This window comes from Echinops telfairi, unplaced genomic scaffold, assembly GCF_000313985.2.
Source record: "Echinops telfairi isolate 266 unplaced genomic scaffold, ASM31398v2 ScPeMD7_1713;HRSCAF=2227, whole genome shotgun sequence".
Taxonomy (NCBI): domain Eukaryota; kingdom Metazoa; phylum Chordata; class Mammalia; order Afrosoricida; family Tenrecidae; genus Echinops; species Echinops telfairi.
The window spans coordinates 4,988,004-5,002,020 of record NW_022105611.1 but is presented as its reverse complement, the minus strand read 5'-3'; the positions used below and the strand labels follow the sequence as shown (position 1 = coordinate 5,002,020).

At 37.2% G+C, this 14,017-nt stretch overlaps 1 protein-coding gene across 1 annotated transcript in view; it reads right to left on the bottom strand.

Moving 5' to 3' along the window:
* Nucleotides 1-14,017, bottom strand: part of GRM5 (glutamate metabotropic receptor 5) — a 492,030-nt gene that overhangs the window by 143,862 nt on the left and 334,151 nt on the right. Inside the window, exon 4 of the mRNA XM_004708891.2 lies at nucleotides 7,353-7,588. Within this exon, the coding sequence (XP_004708948.1) occupies nucleotides 7,353-7,588 (236 nt within the window). The remainder of the gene's footprint in view (nucleotides 1-7,352; nucleotides 7,589-14,017) is intronic.

Below are 14,017 nucleotides of genomic sequence, written 5' to 3'. Positions count from 1 at the left end.
AATCAAATGGATGATATCTGGGAAAGAGATGATTGAGAAACTCGATATCATCAATCTGAATTTAGAATAGACTATGAATTGCTCATTGCAAGTTACAATTGAAGTTGCAAAAATTTTAAACAATTCCATATTAGCCAAAGTGCATCCTTGAGTACGTCCCACCTTAATTTAGAGTCCGTCTCAAGGAAAGAGTTTATGCATTGAACACTAATGACCAGAGAACATATGAGTGGCAGGATGACATCAAGGAGATCAAACATGAAGAAAGCAAAGGTCCCCCAAAGTTAAGAAATAATTAAAATGAACAGTATGGAGGTAAAAAGAGATTTCGAAACTTGTTCTTAAATGTAGAGTTGATGAAGTGAATGAGGGGAAAATGAAATAAATAAAGCCGAACAGGATATTTCAACCAGTGGCTTGAAAAGACAAAGTTAAGTATTATAAGAACTTTTTCAAATACCTGCAGGAAGAAAAACAAATGGGAAAAACATAGCTTCGTTTTTCTCAAGCTGAAAGAACTCAAGAAAAAAAATCATGCCTCAAAATGAAATATTGAAGGATTCCATAGGGAAAACATTGAACGATACAAGATACATCACAGAAGAAGGAAGGACTAAAGAATCATTGCACCAACATGAATTGGTCAACATGGAACCCTTTCAAGAGCTGGCATATAATCAAGAGCCAGTGACATTGATGGAGGAAGTATAAGTACCATTGAAGGCACTGGTGAACAACAAGGTTTCCAAGATGCCAAGAACACTGGTTAAGGTGTTTCAACAAATGAATGCTATATTGGCCATACTCACTTATCTATCCAAAGAAATTTGGAAGAGAGCTAGCTGGCCAACAGAATAGAATGAATCCACATATCTGTCCATTCTAAAGAAAGGTGATACAACTTAATTATTAAACAGTATCATCAACATCAAAGGCAAGTGAAATTTCTCTGAAGATAATTTTTAAATGACTGGTAGTACATTGAATGAAAACTTGCTTGAAATTCAAGTCATATTCAGAAGAGAACATGAAATGAGGGACATCATTACTAATGTCAGGTGGATCTTGGCTAAAAAATACAATACCAGAATATTTCCTTGTGCTTTACAAACTATGCTTAGGAATTCAACTATATGGATCATAACAAAGTATAGATACTATTAAAAAGGGGAATTCTAGAACACTTAATTGTTCTCTTGAGGAACTTGTGCACAGACCAAGATGAAGTTTTCAGGACGGAACAAGGAGACACTGCATGGTTTAAGATCTAGAAAGCGGTGTTGTCAAGGTTATATTTTTCACCATACTTAACCAATACATAGTCTGAGAGAATAAGCTGAGAAGCTGGGTTATATGAAGAAGAACACTGTATCTGTATTGAAGGAAGATTCATTAAAATCCCATTATGTGTGGATGATACAACCTTGCTTGCTAAAAATGAGGTCTCGAAGCACGTACTGATGACAATCAATGCAGCCTTTAGTATGGATTGCAGGTCACCATAAAGAAAAAATAACTCTTTACACTGGACCAATAAGCAACATCATGATAGATGGAGAAAATACTGAAGTTGTCAAGGATTTCATTTTACTCAGATCTACAGTCAACATCCATGGAAGTAGTCGTCAAGAAATTAACTGACAACTGGGTTTGACAAATCTGCTACAACAGACCTCTTTAAAGTATTAAAAATTAAAGATGTCACTTTGAGGACTAAGGTGAACTTGAGCCAAATCATAGCATTTTCAATGGCCTCATTTGCATATGAAAGATGGACAATTGAATAGGGAAGGTTGAGAAAGGTATTAACTCATTTGAATTACGGTGTTGGTGAAGAATATTGAATATATCGTGGAACAGCCAGAATGAAGAAATATGTACTGGACGAAATACAGCAAAATGCTTCATAGAAGTAGGGATTATGAGACTTATTCTCATCATCCTTATTCTTTGTACATGGAGTTGTTATGAGTGGGAACCAATTAGACAGTATAGAACAACTACCTCAACAAAGGTATTACTTATCTCATATCCTAGGTTTTATACCTTGCTTCATGAATCTCCAGAGCAATATAAAAGGTCATTTTAACTCTGTGTTGTTGATACCCTTGAGCTAAGTCAATTTTGCCACTTAATTCACCAATGATTGAACTTTCTGTGATATTCAAGTTACTCTAGGCAATGAATAAGGTGTTTCTTTTCCCAAATAAATTATGAAATCCTACTATTTCTTACTATTCCAACCTCCCAAATGTAATCCATATTTAAATGATATGCAACCACCTGACTAAAACACACCAGTGTATTCTATTTAGGAAACATCACCACACACTACCAGCAAGTTTACGTGAGTCATGGTGGCCCCAAAGGACCGAGTCCATATGCTTCACAGGGTTTTTGAGATGGTATATCTGTAAAGAGCCAGCTAACTCGCCTTGCTCCTAGGGAGCAGCTGGTGAATTCTAACTGACCACCTTTCAGTTAGTAGTTCAATGGTTAACCCGCTGGGCCACCAGCAGACTGTTATTGAGCAAGTAGTCATATTGGGAACTGTTGCAGATATGAACTACCTAGAACTTTTTAAGAAGGGGGGTGGAAAACTACGTAAGCAAATAGGGGCAAGCATTTGGATATCTACTTCTACAAGCCATACCTGATATGTATTGCCTATGGATTGATTCCAATTCTTGGTGATACCATGTGCTATAGAATGGAATGGAGCTGCATAGAATTTTCTTTATGGTATGGAACTCTTGGCTGCTCACCTAAAGCTTGGAAATCCAAGCCCAACAGCCGATCTACCAGACAAAGAGCATGCTTCCATCAACATTCCTGGTTTTGGAAACCATATGTGTAGTTTTACTCTGCCCTATGGGTTGGCTGTGAGTTACATTTGACTTGATGGCATTGGGTTGAAATGATTTGGGAGTTAAATGCAAGAAAAGACTCAAAACCTTGACAATGAGTTAAAAGTTGCAAGGGTAGCAAATGAAGGTAATGTGATGAAGAATTTGCTCTGAGTAGGGGTTGTTTCAACTGTAAATAGAGGGTTAATTTATATAACATTAAAAAGCAAAAGCTTTTTTTTAACCATAAACTGGATGTTCATAATCCAGCTACTGCCTGTAGTTCAGCACAAATCTTTTGCTTGCACCAGCTAAGACCTACCTGATTTGAAGATCTATGTTTCTTTTTTGTAGTCTTGACTTATATATATTGATTATTATATGATGCAAATTTGATGTTCAATTTTTTGCCTTATAATATTCTTCATATATGTGTTGATTAAATTCTCAACAAATCTGAGTTTAATTTTAAGGCCCAGTGCTTAATATTTATATGACGGAGAGCAAGTTATTGCATTTATCTAAATCTGGATTTTGTTATCTGCAAAATGAAGTACTTCCCTCCTTGGAAACAATAACCGAGGAGCTACTTTAAAGTGTCTATGTATATATACAAAACCACAACTGTTATTAGAAAAGATTACGAGGAGGGACTAAAGAACTTGTTCCCTTACTGGAGTTAAAAACTGGTTCTAAGCATAAAGCTCATGTCTGAGTGCGCTAAAGACACAGAGCGGCCGCGACAAACCCACAGGGAACATTGTACTGAATCGTTTCCATAGAAATAATGTTTCCATGGAAATCAGTGAAGGAATTTTTCAAGATTCTACTTAAGCAAGACCTTACGCAAAGAGTTAGATAAACAGAAAATTTGATGTAAGCACAGACGCTTCAGACCAAAGGGAGTGATTAAAGACTATTAGTTACAGAAAAAATTACAGACCAACTGGAAAAACAACCAAAAAAATCCCTTAATGAGGCTGTTGAGGGATGGTCAGCAAATTCTTAGAAAAGAGAAATTGTAGATGATATCAGAGACAGCACATGCCTTTTTTTTTTAACTCTTCCAATATATCTGCATATGAAGTAAGGCATGCACAAACAGAATTAGAACACACAGAGACATATGCTTCCCAAATCTCACAGGAGGTAATAAGTCTGTGTTCTTAAGAAGCCTGAGGAAACTGTGAAAAATATGAAATTAGTTATCAGAAAAGGCGATTTCCATGATGTGTAAGTCATGATGCTATTTATTCCCACTTCTTTTTCCCCATGAAAATAAAAAATAAATACAAAAGAAAAAATATGTATTAGATGTTAGATCAAACATGCTAAGTCTGAAATGTGTGGGAAGCAACCATATTCTCATATAAGTATTCTCTGATTTTGATATTTCACTTCTTGGCTGTTAGAAAATCCATAAGCCAGCAAACTCTCCCTCTATTTTCTTCAAGAGAAAGTGATAGAAGACTGTTAGGTTCTTATTTTACCAGGTAATGGAGTTTTAAAAAAAAATCACAAAACATCATTTACTATTTTGTCATTTCATGAAAGAATAAACTGACACCGAAAGCACAGGATGCATCTGACCTCGGGAACAACATGCTTTCAGAAGAGCTCACTGCGTTGCTCCCATTTCCCTTATTTTTCACTGATAGATGAGAAACCCACCAAGTCAATGAGGCCTTGGAAACACTCACTTGTCATTTCAAGAAATTTAGAAGACAGTTGCTTGGCCAACTGACTGGAAGAGATCCTTATTTTTAACCATTTCAAAGAAAGGTGACCCAATAGAATGGGCAAATCTTTAACAGAATAATGTAATTTTTACCACCAATGAGTAAAATTTTACTGAAGTCCACTCAGTACTGCTTGCAGCAGTATATTGACAGGAGGCTGCCACAAATTCAGGCCAGAGGTTCAGAGAGGACATGGAACAAAGGATATCATAACTGAAGTTAGACGGATCTTGACTGAAAGCAGAGAATGCCAGCAAGAGGTTTACTTGCACTTTGTTGACTGTGAGAAAGTATTAGACTGTGTGGACCACAGCAAATTATGTAAAGCCTTAAGAAAAATGAGAATTCCAGAATATTTCATTGTACTAATCCAGAACGTGTACATGGATCAAGATGCAGTTGTAGAACCGAACAAGGGAGGAGTGCGTGGTTTAAAACCAGGAGAGTTGTGAGTCACGGTTGTATGCTCTCCACAGACTTATCCAACCTGCATGCTGAGCCAAGAATACAGGAGGCTGGGTTATATAAAGAAGACTGTGACAGGAGGATGGCAGGAAGGCTCATTAACAACCTGTGATATGCAGGTGCCAAAACCTCTCTTGCTGAAATTGAAAGGACTTGCTGATAAAGATCAAGATTTCAGCCATTCAGATGGATAACAACTCAATGTAAAATCATGGAGGTCACCATGAAGTTATGGTACATGTTTGTTTTGCGGTACGAAAACCAGGACCGGTGGACCTATGGAGTCAGAAAGCGGAATAAGGGAAGAGCGCACTGGGATGAAGGGGTGATGACATCCACAGGTCCGTACAGAAAAAGAATGTTTGGAAACTGCTCTAGCAAATGTATAATTCTGCCGGATGTGACTGAACTATGGAATGATATAATGTATGTATTAATCAAAATCAATCATAAAAAATAAAACAAAATATTCACAACTGGACCAATAGGCAATATGATAAACGGGGAAAAGATGGAAGTTGTCAAGGATTTCAACTTACTTGGATCCAACATTCAATGCTTATGGAAGCAGCAATCAAGAGCTCAAAGAACACACTGCCTTGGGTTAATCTGCTGCACGAGACCTCTTTAAAATATTGGAAAGAAAGGATAGTACTTTGAGGACTACAGTGTGCCTGACCCAAGCCATGGTATTTCTAATCACCTCACATGTGAATGTTGGACAATGAATAAGGAAGATTAAATAAGAATTGATGCATTTGGATTATGGTGCTGTTGAAAAAGATGGAAAGTATCATGGAATGCCAATAGAACAAACATCTGTCTTAGAAAGGTACAACCAGAATGCTCCTTACAACAAAGGGTGCTAAAACTTTATCTCATGTACTTTGTACACGCTGTCAGAGCAACCTGCCCCTGGCAAAAGACATCATGCTTGATAAAGTGGAGGGCCAATGAAAAAGAAGACCCTTCATTACATAGACTGACACAGTGGCTGCAACAATGAACTTGGACATAAGTACAATTGTGAGGATGGCTCAGGCCTGGGTGACAGTTTGTTCTTTTGTTCTAAGGGTTGCTATGAGTTCGAACCAACTCAAAAGCATCTGAGAACCACACTAATATGAAAAACTCTTCATGGAATGGAATTGGTTCATGAACCAGACTGAATGGCCCACTGCTTGGGACGCACTCTGCTGGTCCAGGTTCTTGGACAAAGAGACCTACACCAATAACTGAAACATTTTAATTATTCTATTTTTATGAAAATGTACATGAAGTTCTTATCAGCCAAGGTGGTCTCACTACATCCCCTGTCAATTTTAACAAATCTGGAAATTTTCAGACATGTATATATTTAACACATATTTGTCAACATGGACCTTACCTGCTGTTAAAGTCAAGATTTGAAGCTTTGGAGCGGCTGCAGTAATGTAAATGAAACCTTTACTCTATCTCTTTTATATAACATATAACAATGATTATTTGTTAACATGATTATTTCCCTATCTAGACACCAAATCCCTTGAAGGAACCCATGCCCTGCTGCCGCCAAGGTGATCCCAACTTAAAATATTTCTAGTGTTTTTGAGACTATAAATCTTTATAAGAGCACACAGCCTCATCTTTCTTCTAAGGAGTAGCTGGTAGGTTTGAACCATTAACCAACCTTGCAGTTATTGACCCAATACCTAACGTAAAGCACCACCAGGGATTACTTTGGTTTCCCTTACAACAATACAGATAGATGTTAGTTCTTGATGACTGGATGCAACTATGAGCCCTCACACTATATCTGCTAAAGTATCCTAAATATATATCTATTTAATATATAACTTTCTATCTCTATCTCTATTTCTATACCTATATAGCCCCTGCTACTATTGTGTGGTTTATTGATAGAAATTTATCAATTTCTCAGACCTCTGTGACATTCTCTGGGGTGCTATGCTAACTATTAAGGATAACAGAAATGTTTAGGAGGTAGTGTCTGCCCTTGGCGATGTCAAGAAGGGTTTTATTCTAGAGCCTACCTAATCCTTCTATTACAGTACTTTACAGAAGCATATTAGTTGGTAGGCTGATATAGATATAACTAATCGAATTACTTTAAATTTCAACAAAGTAAACACTTGCTATATGTTCGCCTTAGTGAGCGTATGACCTGGTTAATCACCTTAAGCAGCAATACCCACTCTATTTATGTGGCAGATCGTAGCCACTATCCCCATTATATTACAGCCCACTTAAGTTGGAAGCGGTAGCCTTAACCACGTGAAATGCAAACAAGAAATGTACTTACTGGTGCAAGTCTTGTTGAATTTGGTGTTCTCCTGTGGAAACCCTTCCAGCCGGCACTGAAAACGATGCTGCCAAAATTCTTGAAACCAAGGATTTCGGAGGTTTGTTTCTGGCCGGAGCTTCAGATAATAATCATCGAACCACTTGACATCGGGTGATTGGAGCTTGATTGTGATTCCACCCACAGCTTCTCGCTGATACCCGTCTGTCACGTCATACCTGTCAGCCCAGCCATCACTGTAGGAGAAACACGACATTTCTCAGCTCACAACTGATATCGTCTAAGCCAATGAGGCCATTTGCTTTCTGTCTGAGATCACAGATTAAATAGTTACTTCAGGCCACACTTAGTTTTGACAATCTACCTAGCTAATTATTGGGATAGTGGCTTGTTATAATAAAAAGTACGATAACACAAACATGGTTAGGGCTTCAATGTACTATCCACATTTATTGGAATTCCAAGGAATAAACTCGAGGTTTGGGGGTCATCATTTCATAATTTTACTGGTTGCAAAGGGACAAGACTTCGTGAGGACAAATTCCATTATCTTTTAATTCAATTTTTCCATGAACTCCTTGAAGTCCCCACACATAAATTTGAAAGTGAATTATAGAAAGGCTGAAAGAAAACCAACATGACCCTCAGAAGATTGCCGTCCTACTAAATGATAGATTTCAATGCTCAGACCACTCTCTCTGTAGTCTACAGTTAGTATGCTATGATACTTCTAAAACAAATGTAAACTCTGAGATGTGAAATCATGTTTTACATGAGAGTGTAAGAACTTGTTCACAGAGTCCATTCGCAACATTTTTCTAGCCCAAACTGGTGATCCGAAGTGATTGTAAAGTAAAACAAAGTTTGAAATCAGAGCATTCATGTAATGACAGCATTAAATGTATCATTGAATCAGACAACATATTTGAAACATATTCAGAAGGATGTAGAGGCACAAAATTGGGAATGAAAGAGACGAAAGATATTTCTATCACATTTGGGCACACTCTGGGGCAATCAGGTATAAAAACGATTGGCATCTTTCTCTCTCCCATTGGAGTATCAACAGTGGTTGCTCTTAATTGTTGTTGCCTTTGAAACAATGCCAATGCTCTCTAAAGAAAGTCCAGGGAAAATCTGCCCATTAAACTTCACACAAGACAGGGAGAGAAGGACATGGTAGGGGCTGTAGGGACAGCCCAACATGGAGGACAGGTGAGTGTTTGGAAGCCAGTTGAAGAAGTGAGCACTGGGAATAGGGGCCAGGACAGGTATTTATGTTATTAATTGTCTTTTTATAAGAATGTGATGTGTGGTGCCCTTGGGTCAATTTCAATTCGCTGTAACTTCGAGAGTCGAACTGCTCCATAAGATTTCCGAGCTGGTCCTCTTTAGGGAACAGACGACTCGGTCTGTCTTACCTGAAGCTTATGGGTGGGTCTGGGTTTGGTCCAGCAGCATTTGAGCCAGCAGCCTAGCAGTGAACTCCCCGAGAGGTCCTTTGTAAGAATACTAATTTACCACAATTCAAATGCATTTTTGTCCTTAGCATTTTATGTTGGTAAAGAGCAGGTGTGCCTATTTTGCATAAAACAATGCTATGTTTGGTTATAAATTGAGGATGCGGAATTGTTCCGAAGTTCCTAGATGACTTGTTAATTACTTATGATGATTTGAGATAATTCCTCCGGCAACAGTGGGTAGAAGAGTTACAAGATATAAACAAAATAAGCCTTATTTCATATAACTCTTCTTAGCAAGAATACATTTTATTAAAAATTATCTTTGGTAGAATTTGAAAACTTTATGGCATATCAGGGGAAAAAAATGCAAGACTGTGATTTTTTCCCAATGTTGAATAAAGACATCTCACACATTGTCTTCACTCAAGTTTCTCACTTTCGGCTCCAGAAGATTTTATTCGAAGCTGACAAATTGACATGAAGTGGGCTTGTTTGCCTCATTTTCTCTCTTTCGGAGGGTTTGTTTTGTCTCTGAGATGCGAGGGTAGGTCTCATTGGTGCTCAAGGCGAACCCTGGGTGCACTGAAAATGGGACAGGGAGTTATGTTTTTCAAGCAGAACCTCATTCTCTAAGGAAGTGGAACTTAAATTTCCCCTTTTGTTCATGCTAGCTTTTATGGAACACTATGATTATGAATATTACATAAGAAATTTAAGGTTATAATGGGGACAATTTACCTTCACAATTCATTCATTGAATTTAAGGAAGATTGTAAAAAACTTGTCTTGATCAACTCCTCTTGTAGGTAATATTTCCATAAAAAAAATGCCAAGGCCAGGGAATGTTAATTTGTTCACCTCCCAACCTGTTCTCTTTGATTTTTTCCCCCTTACTATGTATAGATCTCTTCCCTACATTTTAGGATTTAAAAAATATGATGTTTTATTAGTAGCTTTACAAGTTAGGATAATGAGTTTAAAGGCTTCCCCCCTGCCCCTCGAAATGTTTCTATTCAACAGCACAGTAAATATATATATATAAAGGAGCTTGTGTGTGAACAGAAAACCACAATATCTCATATCACAAAACATGATACTTTTATTTAAAATTTTTGGAGAGAACCAATTGCAAAAAATCTCAAGAAAAACCACTCCTTTAAGACTATGTTATATGATACTGTCAGGCTTTACCATTTTCATAAAAATATGATTTTAAGATTTGTGTTAGGATGATAGATGGTCTAAGTATGGAGTAATAAATCTAAAAGAAAAATGACTAGAGAACACAACTTACTTTTCTACTAACAAATATTTTTTTGTTTGATTGACATGTTGTAGCTAGATGCTAGCCAGTCAGCTGCAATTCATAGAAACCCCTGGGACAACACAACAAGACATTGCCTGGACCAATAGAGTCCTCATAAATGCTATGTTTGAGCCCAGTGTTTCAGTCACTACATCAATCCATCTCATGGCGGGTGTTGGCAGAGTGCACTTCTAAGATTCCAGCCCTATTTAATGTCTAAGCGACTCACATGCCATCCAAGAAGAGAAGAACACAGGCAGATAAACTATTTCCTAACCAACAACCACACTAGAAAGACACTTTTCTAAATACCACCCATTCATCTGTCTTTCTCTTTTCTCAGATGTTCATTTTTCGATGTACCCATTATTATCTAATTTGCTGCCTTTTATTCTTATTTAATTATGTAGATAATTAATTTTAATGCTGCTTTAGCCAGGTGTCCAGATTTTCTTGGGCCAAGGAAATGGGTCATGGACACAGTTGTGCTGGAGCCCATAGTTCAAGCCTCTCTTGCTGAGGGTCTTCTTTGTCTTCACTGTCCTCCTTTACCAAGTATGATGTTCTTCGATCTAGAGGAAGGCGTCTCTCTGGACCACAGGTGCAAATACGAGACAGACTTGGTTGTTCTTCTGGCGGTCCACAGTATTTCAATACTCAGTATCCATGGCACCATCATTCAAATGTATTGCTTCTTCTGACAGGGTGTATAATTTTGTCCCAGGAAGGAATAGTGAATATTTTAAAGAAAAATATAATCAACCACATTTATTGCTTGTTAAAATTGTAACTCAGAAAAATAGAAGTTGAATATTCCTGAAACACAACCATATAATAGCACATATGTTAGTGGAGAAATTAAAGGAGAAGACATATAAATAAATGACTGACCACTTACAAATGATTATCCTACCACAGGACTAAACCAAATGCTGTGAGGCAGCAGATTAATAAATGATTGATTAACTCTTTGTAGTAAGAAAGATTTGAATTGTATCCCAAAGGTAGATAATGGAGAGATAATAACTTGAAATATTAATCGTAGCCCCGGTGTCACTGTGGTAAATGCTGGGATGCTAGATGAAATTTTGTGGTTTTAATAATAAAAATAATAGAAGTATACATTTTTAAGAAGGATCCCTGGTGACACAGTAGGTCACACATTTAACTACTAACCTCAAGGTCAGAAGTTTCAACCCACCAGGAGTTTCTGGGGGAGAAAGATGAGCCTATTTCTCCTGTAAAGATTTAAAGTCTCAGAACCCCAAAGGTGGAGTATTACTCTCGTCGGTAGCATTGTTATGAGTTATAGTCGAATCGATGTTAGGAAGTTTCGAGATTTTAAGATTGGCTCATCCAGTTTCCATGGCACTTCCACTTCCATTCACTAACGGCACGTGGACACCATCCACTGCTGGTCTCATGGTCCAGGAGAGAGCTGTGTGCCTTGAGGCGGTAAACAGCACATTCCATTTCTTCCTTGTCTTCATTTGTTTCTTCAGTTGTGCAGAGAACAATTGTCTTTTGGATGGCTGCTTGCAAGATTTTATGATCCCAGAAACTATGCAATAAAACCTTAAAGAATGAACAAAAAATATTCTAACCAAACCATAGTTTAATTTAAAAAGTGAAAAATGTCTCCCTTGCACATTCTGCTCTTTAAGATCTACCGATATGGGAGCAAATAGGCAGTAACAATTTACAAGAGGATTTAGAAAATTTCAGAGGTAGTGTGTTTATGTTAATGTGGGAGGTTAGAAAAGGAGGTTGAGAATTATTAGATAACTTGAAGAACTTCATCAATGCCATGTAATTGTATATGTAGAAAGTGTATCGTCTGTGTATGTTCTCTACAGCACAAAAATTAAAATATAGTTTAATAATTATTTTATGTGTGATCCCTGCACCTTATTAACCTTTAAAAAATTGTGACTACTTACTAAAAAGCAATATATGCAATCAATGTGTATATTTTTATGTGCTGATCAATAGCTGTTATCATTCCAACAGTGAGAAAAATATATTTATATAACTTTAAAGCCCTGACACTTTATACGAGTATGCCCATATAATATAATCGTTTACTTTTAGAATTATTATTTTTTCTATTATCAAATTAACTTACTGCCATATAAAGCAGACTAATGATTATCAAATAATTACTGTGATATTTGTAACCTATACCTTCAATATCAACTCTGCTCTTGCATTAAAAGGCAAGCTTCTGAGAGTTATTTGCTGGCAAAAACAAATAGATTTTTTGAACAATCATTAGACATTGGAATGAATATGCTAAATAATTTAAAATTTGTGTCTATCAAAATCCAAGTCTCTAAAGCACAGGGAATGTATTCTTTCTTTCCTTTCCTCGCTCCCTCTAACATCTCTCCTTTGACAGTTTGCTGTGGAAAAGAGTACAATGATAGGTAGATAAGTGTCCTGGATACGACTTTGGTAGCCTTCTACATGTTTCATGCTTTATTCACTCTAATTGATTGTCAATAAGAAATTTTAATATCTCTTCTGTGCCAGACATCATGGCAGAATCTAATTCATGATTGGCCTTACTGTTCCTGCTGAATCCAATCCATTGCATGTTCCCTGCTTGTCCTTTAGAGGGACTACCCCTTTCCTGTTCACGTCTCCGTCCACACAGCACCAGTCATTAGGTTCCCAGGCACTGAGTCATCACGTGCTGAAAATCACATCCCTGTCCTGCCTCCCTGGGTTTATTCCCAGATCACCTTGATTAGTATTCTAGATGTTTCCCCTCTCTTCATTCTTACATTTACAATCTCCTGATTTATTTACATGGGAGACTAGTCACATACAATGGGGATGGGTTTCACTAGCTGAACTCTCAAGTGGCAGCATAGCTTTATTTACTATAACCGCACAGAGTTATGGGGAAGTATATCATTGTCTCATGAGCCATTTGCAAACAACATGACTACATGACCTCAAAGGAGGCATGCATATAAATGACTGTGCCTAGAAATTAATCAAAATAAAACAACTAGTTACCATGGAGCTGATTGTGACGCGGTGGCCCCGTGTGGTGCAGAGTAGATCTGCTCCATCACATTTTCACGGTTGTGACCTTTTGGAAACATATTTCCAGGCCTTTCTTCAAAGGTGCACCTGGTGCCTCAAACTACCGCCCTTTCAGCCAGTGATTGAGTGTTTAATCATGGGTGGCACTCAGAACCCATGCCTAGAAGTTACCATTCCTGACATGAGCAAATTTATGATGAAGATATGTGGATGTGTTTGTGTGTTGCACACACCGCTATTGTTGTTGACTGAACTCTTTATCTTAATTACTTACTATCATAATATTAATAGAGCCGAGAACAACCATATACTATAGTGTATATTGGGCATACAGCATTATTTCATTTTCCTCAAATATATTACCTTTTCCCACCTCCCTACATTTGAATAGACTATGCCTTCAGCACAGAGAATCATCTGCTCAGATCTTCACATAGTTTCTGTTTGATAAAATCCAATTTATCTATCAAGCAGATAGACTGAGCTTCAATGTGACAAATGAGAAACCATTTCCAACTCCCAGGGGCTCAATATTTCCTTCTCTCTGCTTCTTACATATTAGAACACTTATACCTATATCCACTAAACGGGTATTTGGTCACTACTGTTTTTAATTTTGTGATCTAGTGCGGAACACAGACAAGGTCCCTGCAGTCATGAAAGTAACATTGCAATGCATTTAGTTTTGCACCCTTCATTATATTTAATGCAGCTACATTATGTTGTACCCCAGTAGATCATAAATTCATATATATGTTCTATAATCTATCCTGTTGCCTAAGATATAGTAAACACTTAAGACATATTTTATATAAACTATTTAAAAAGTAGACTTTAAACAG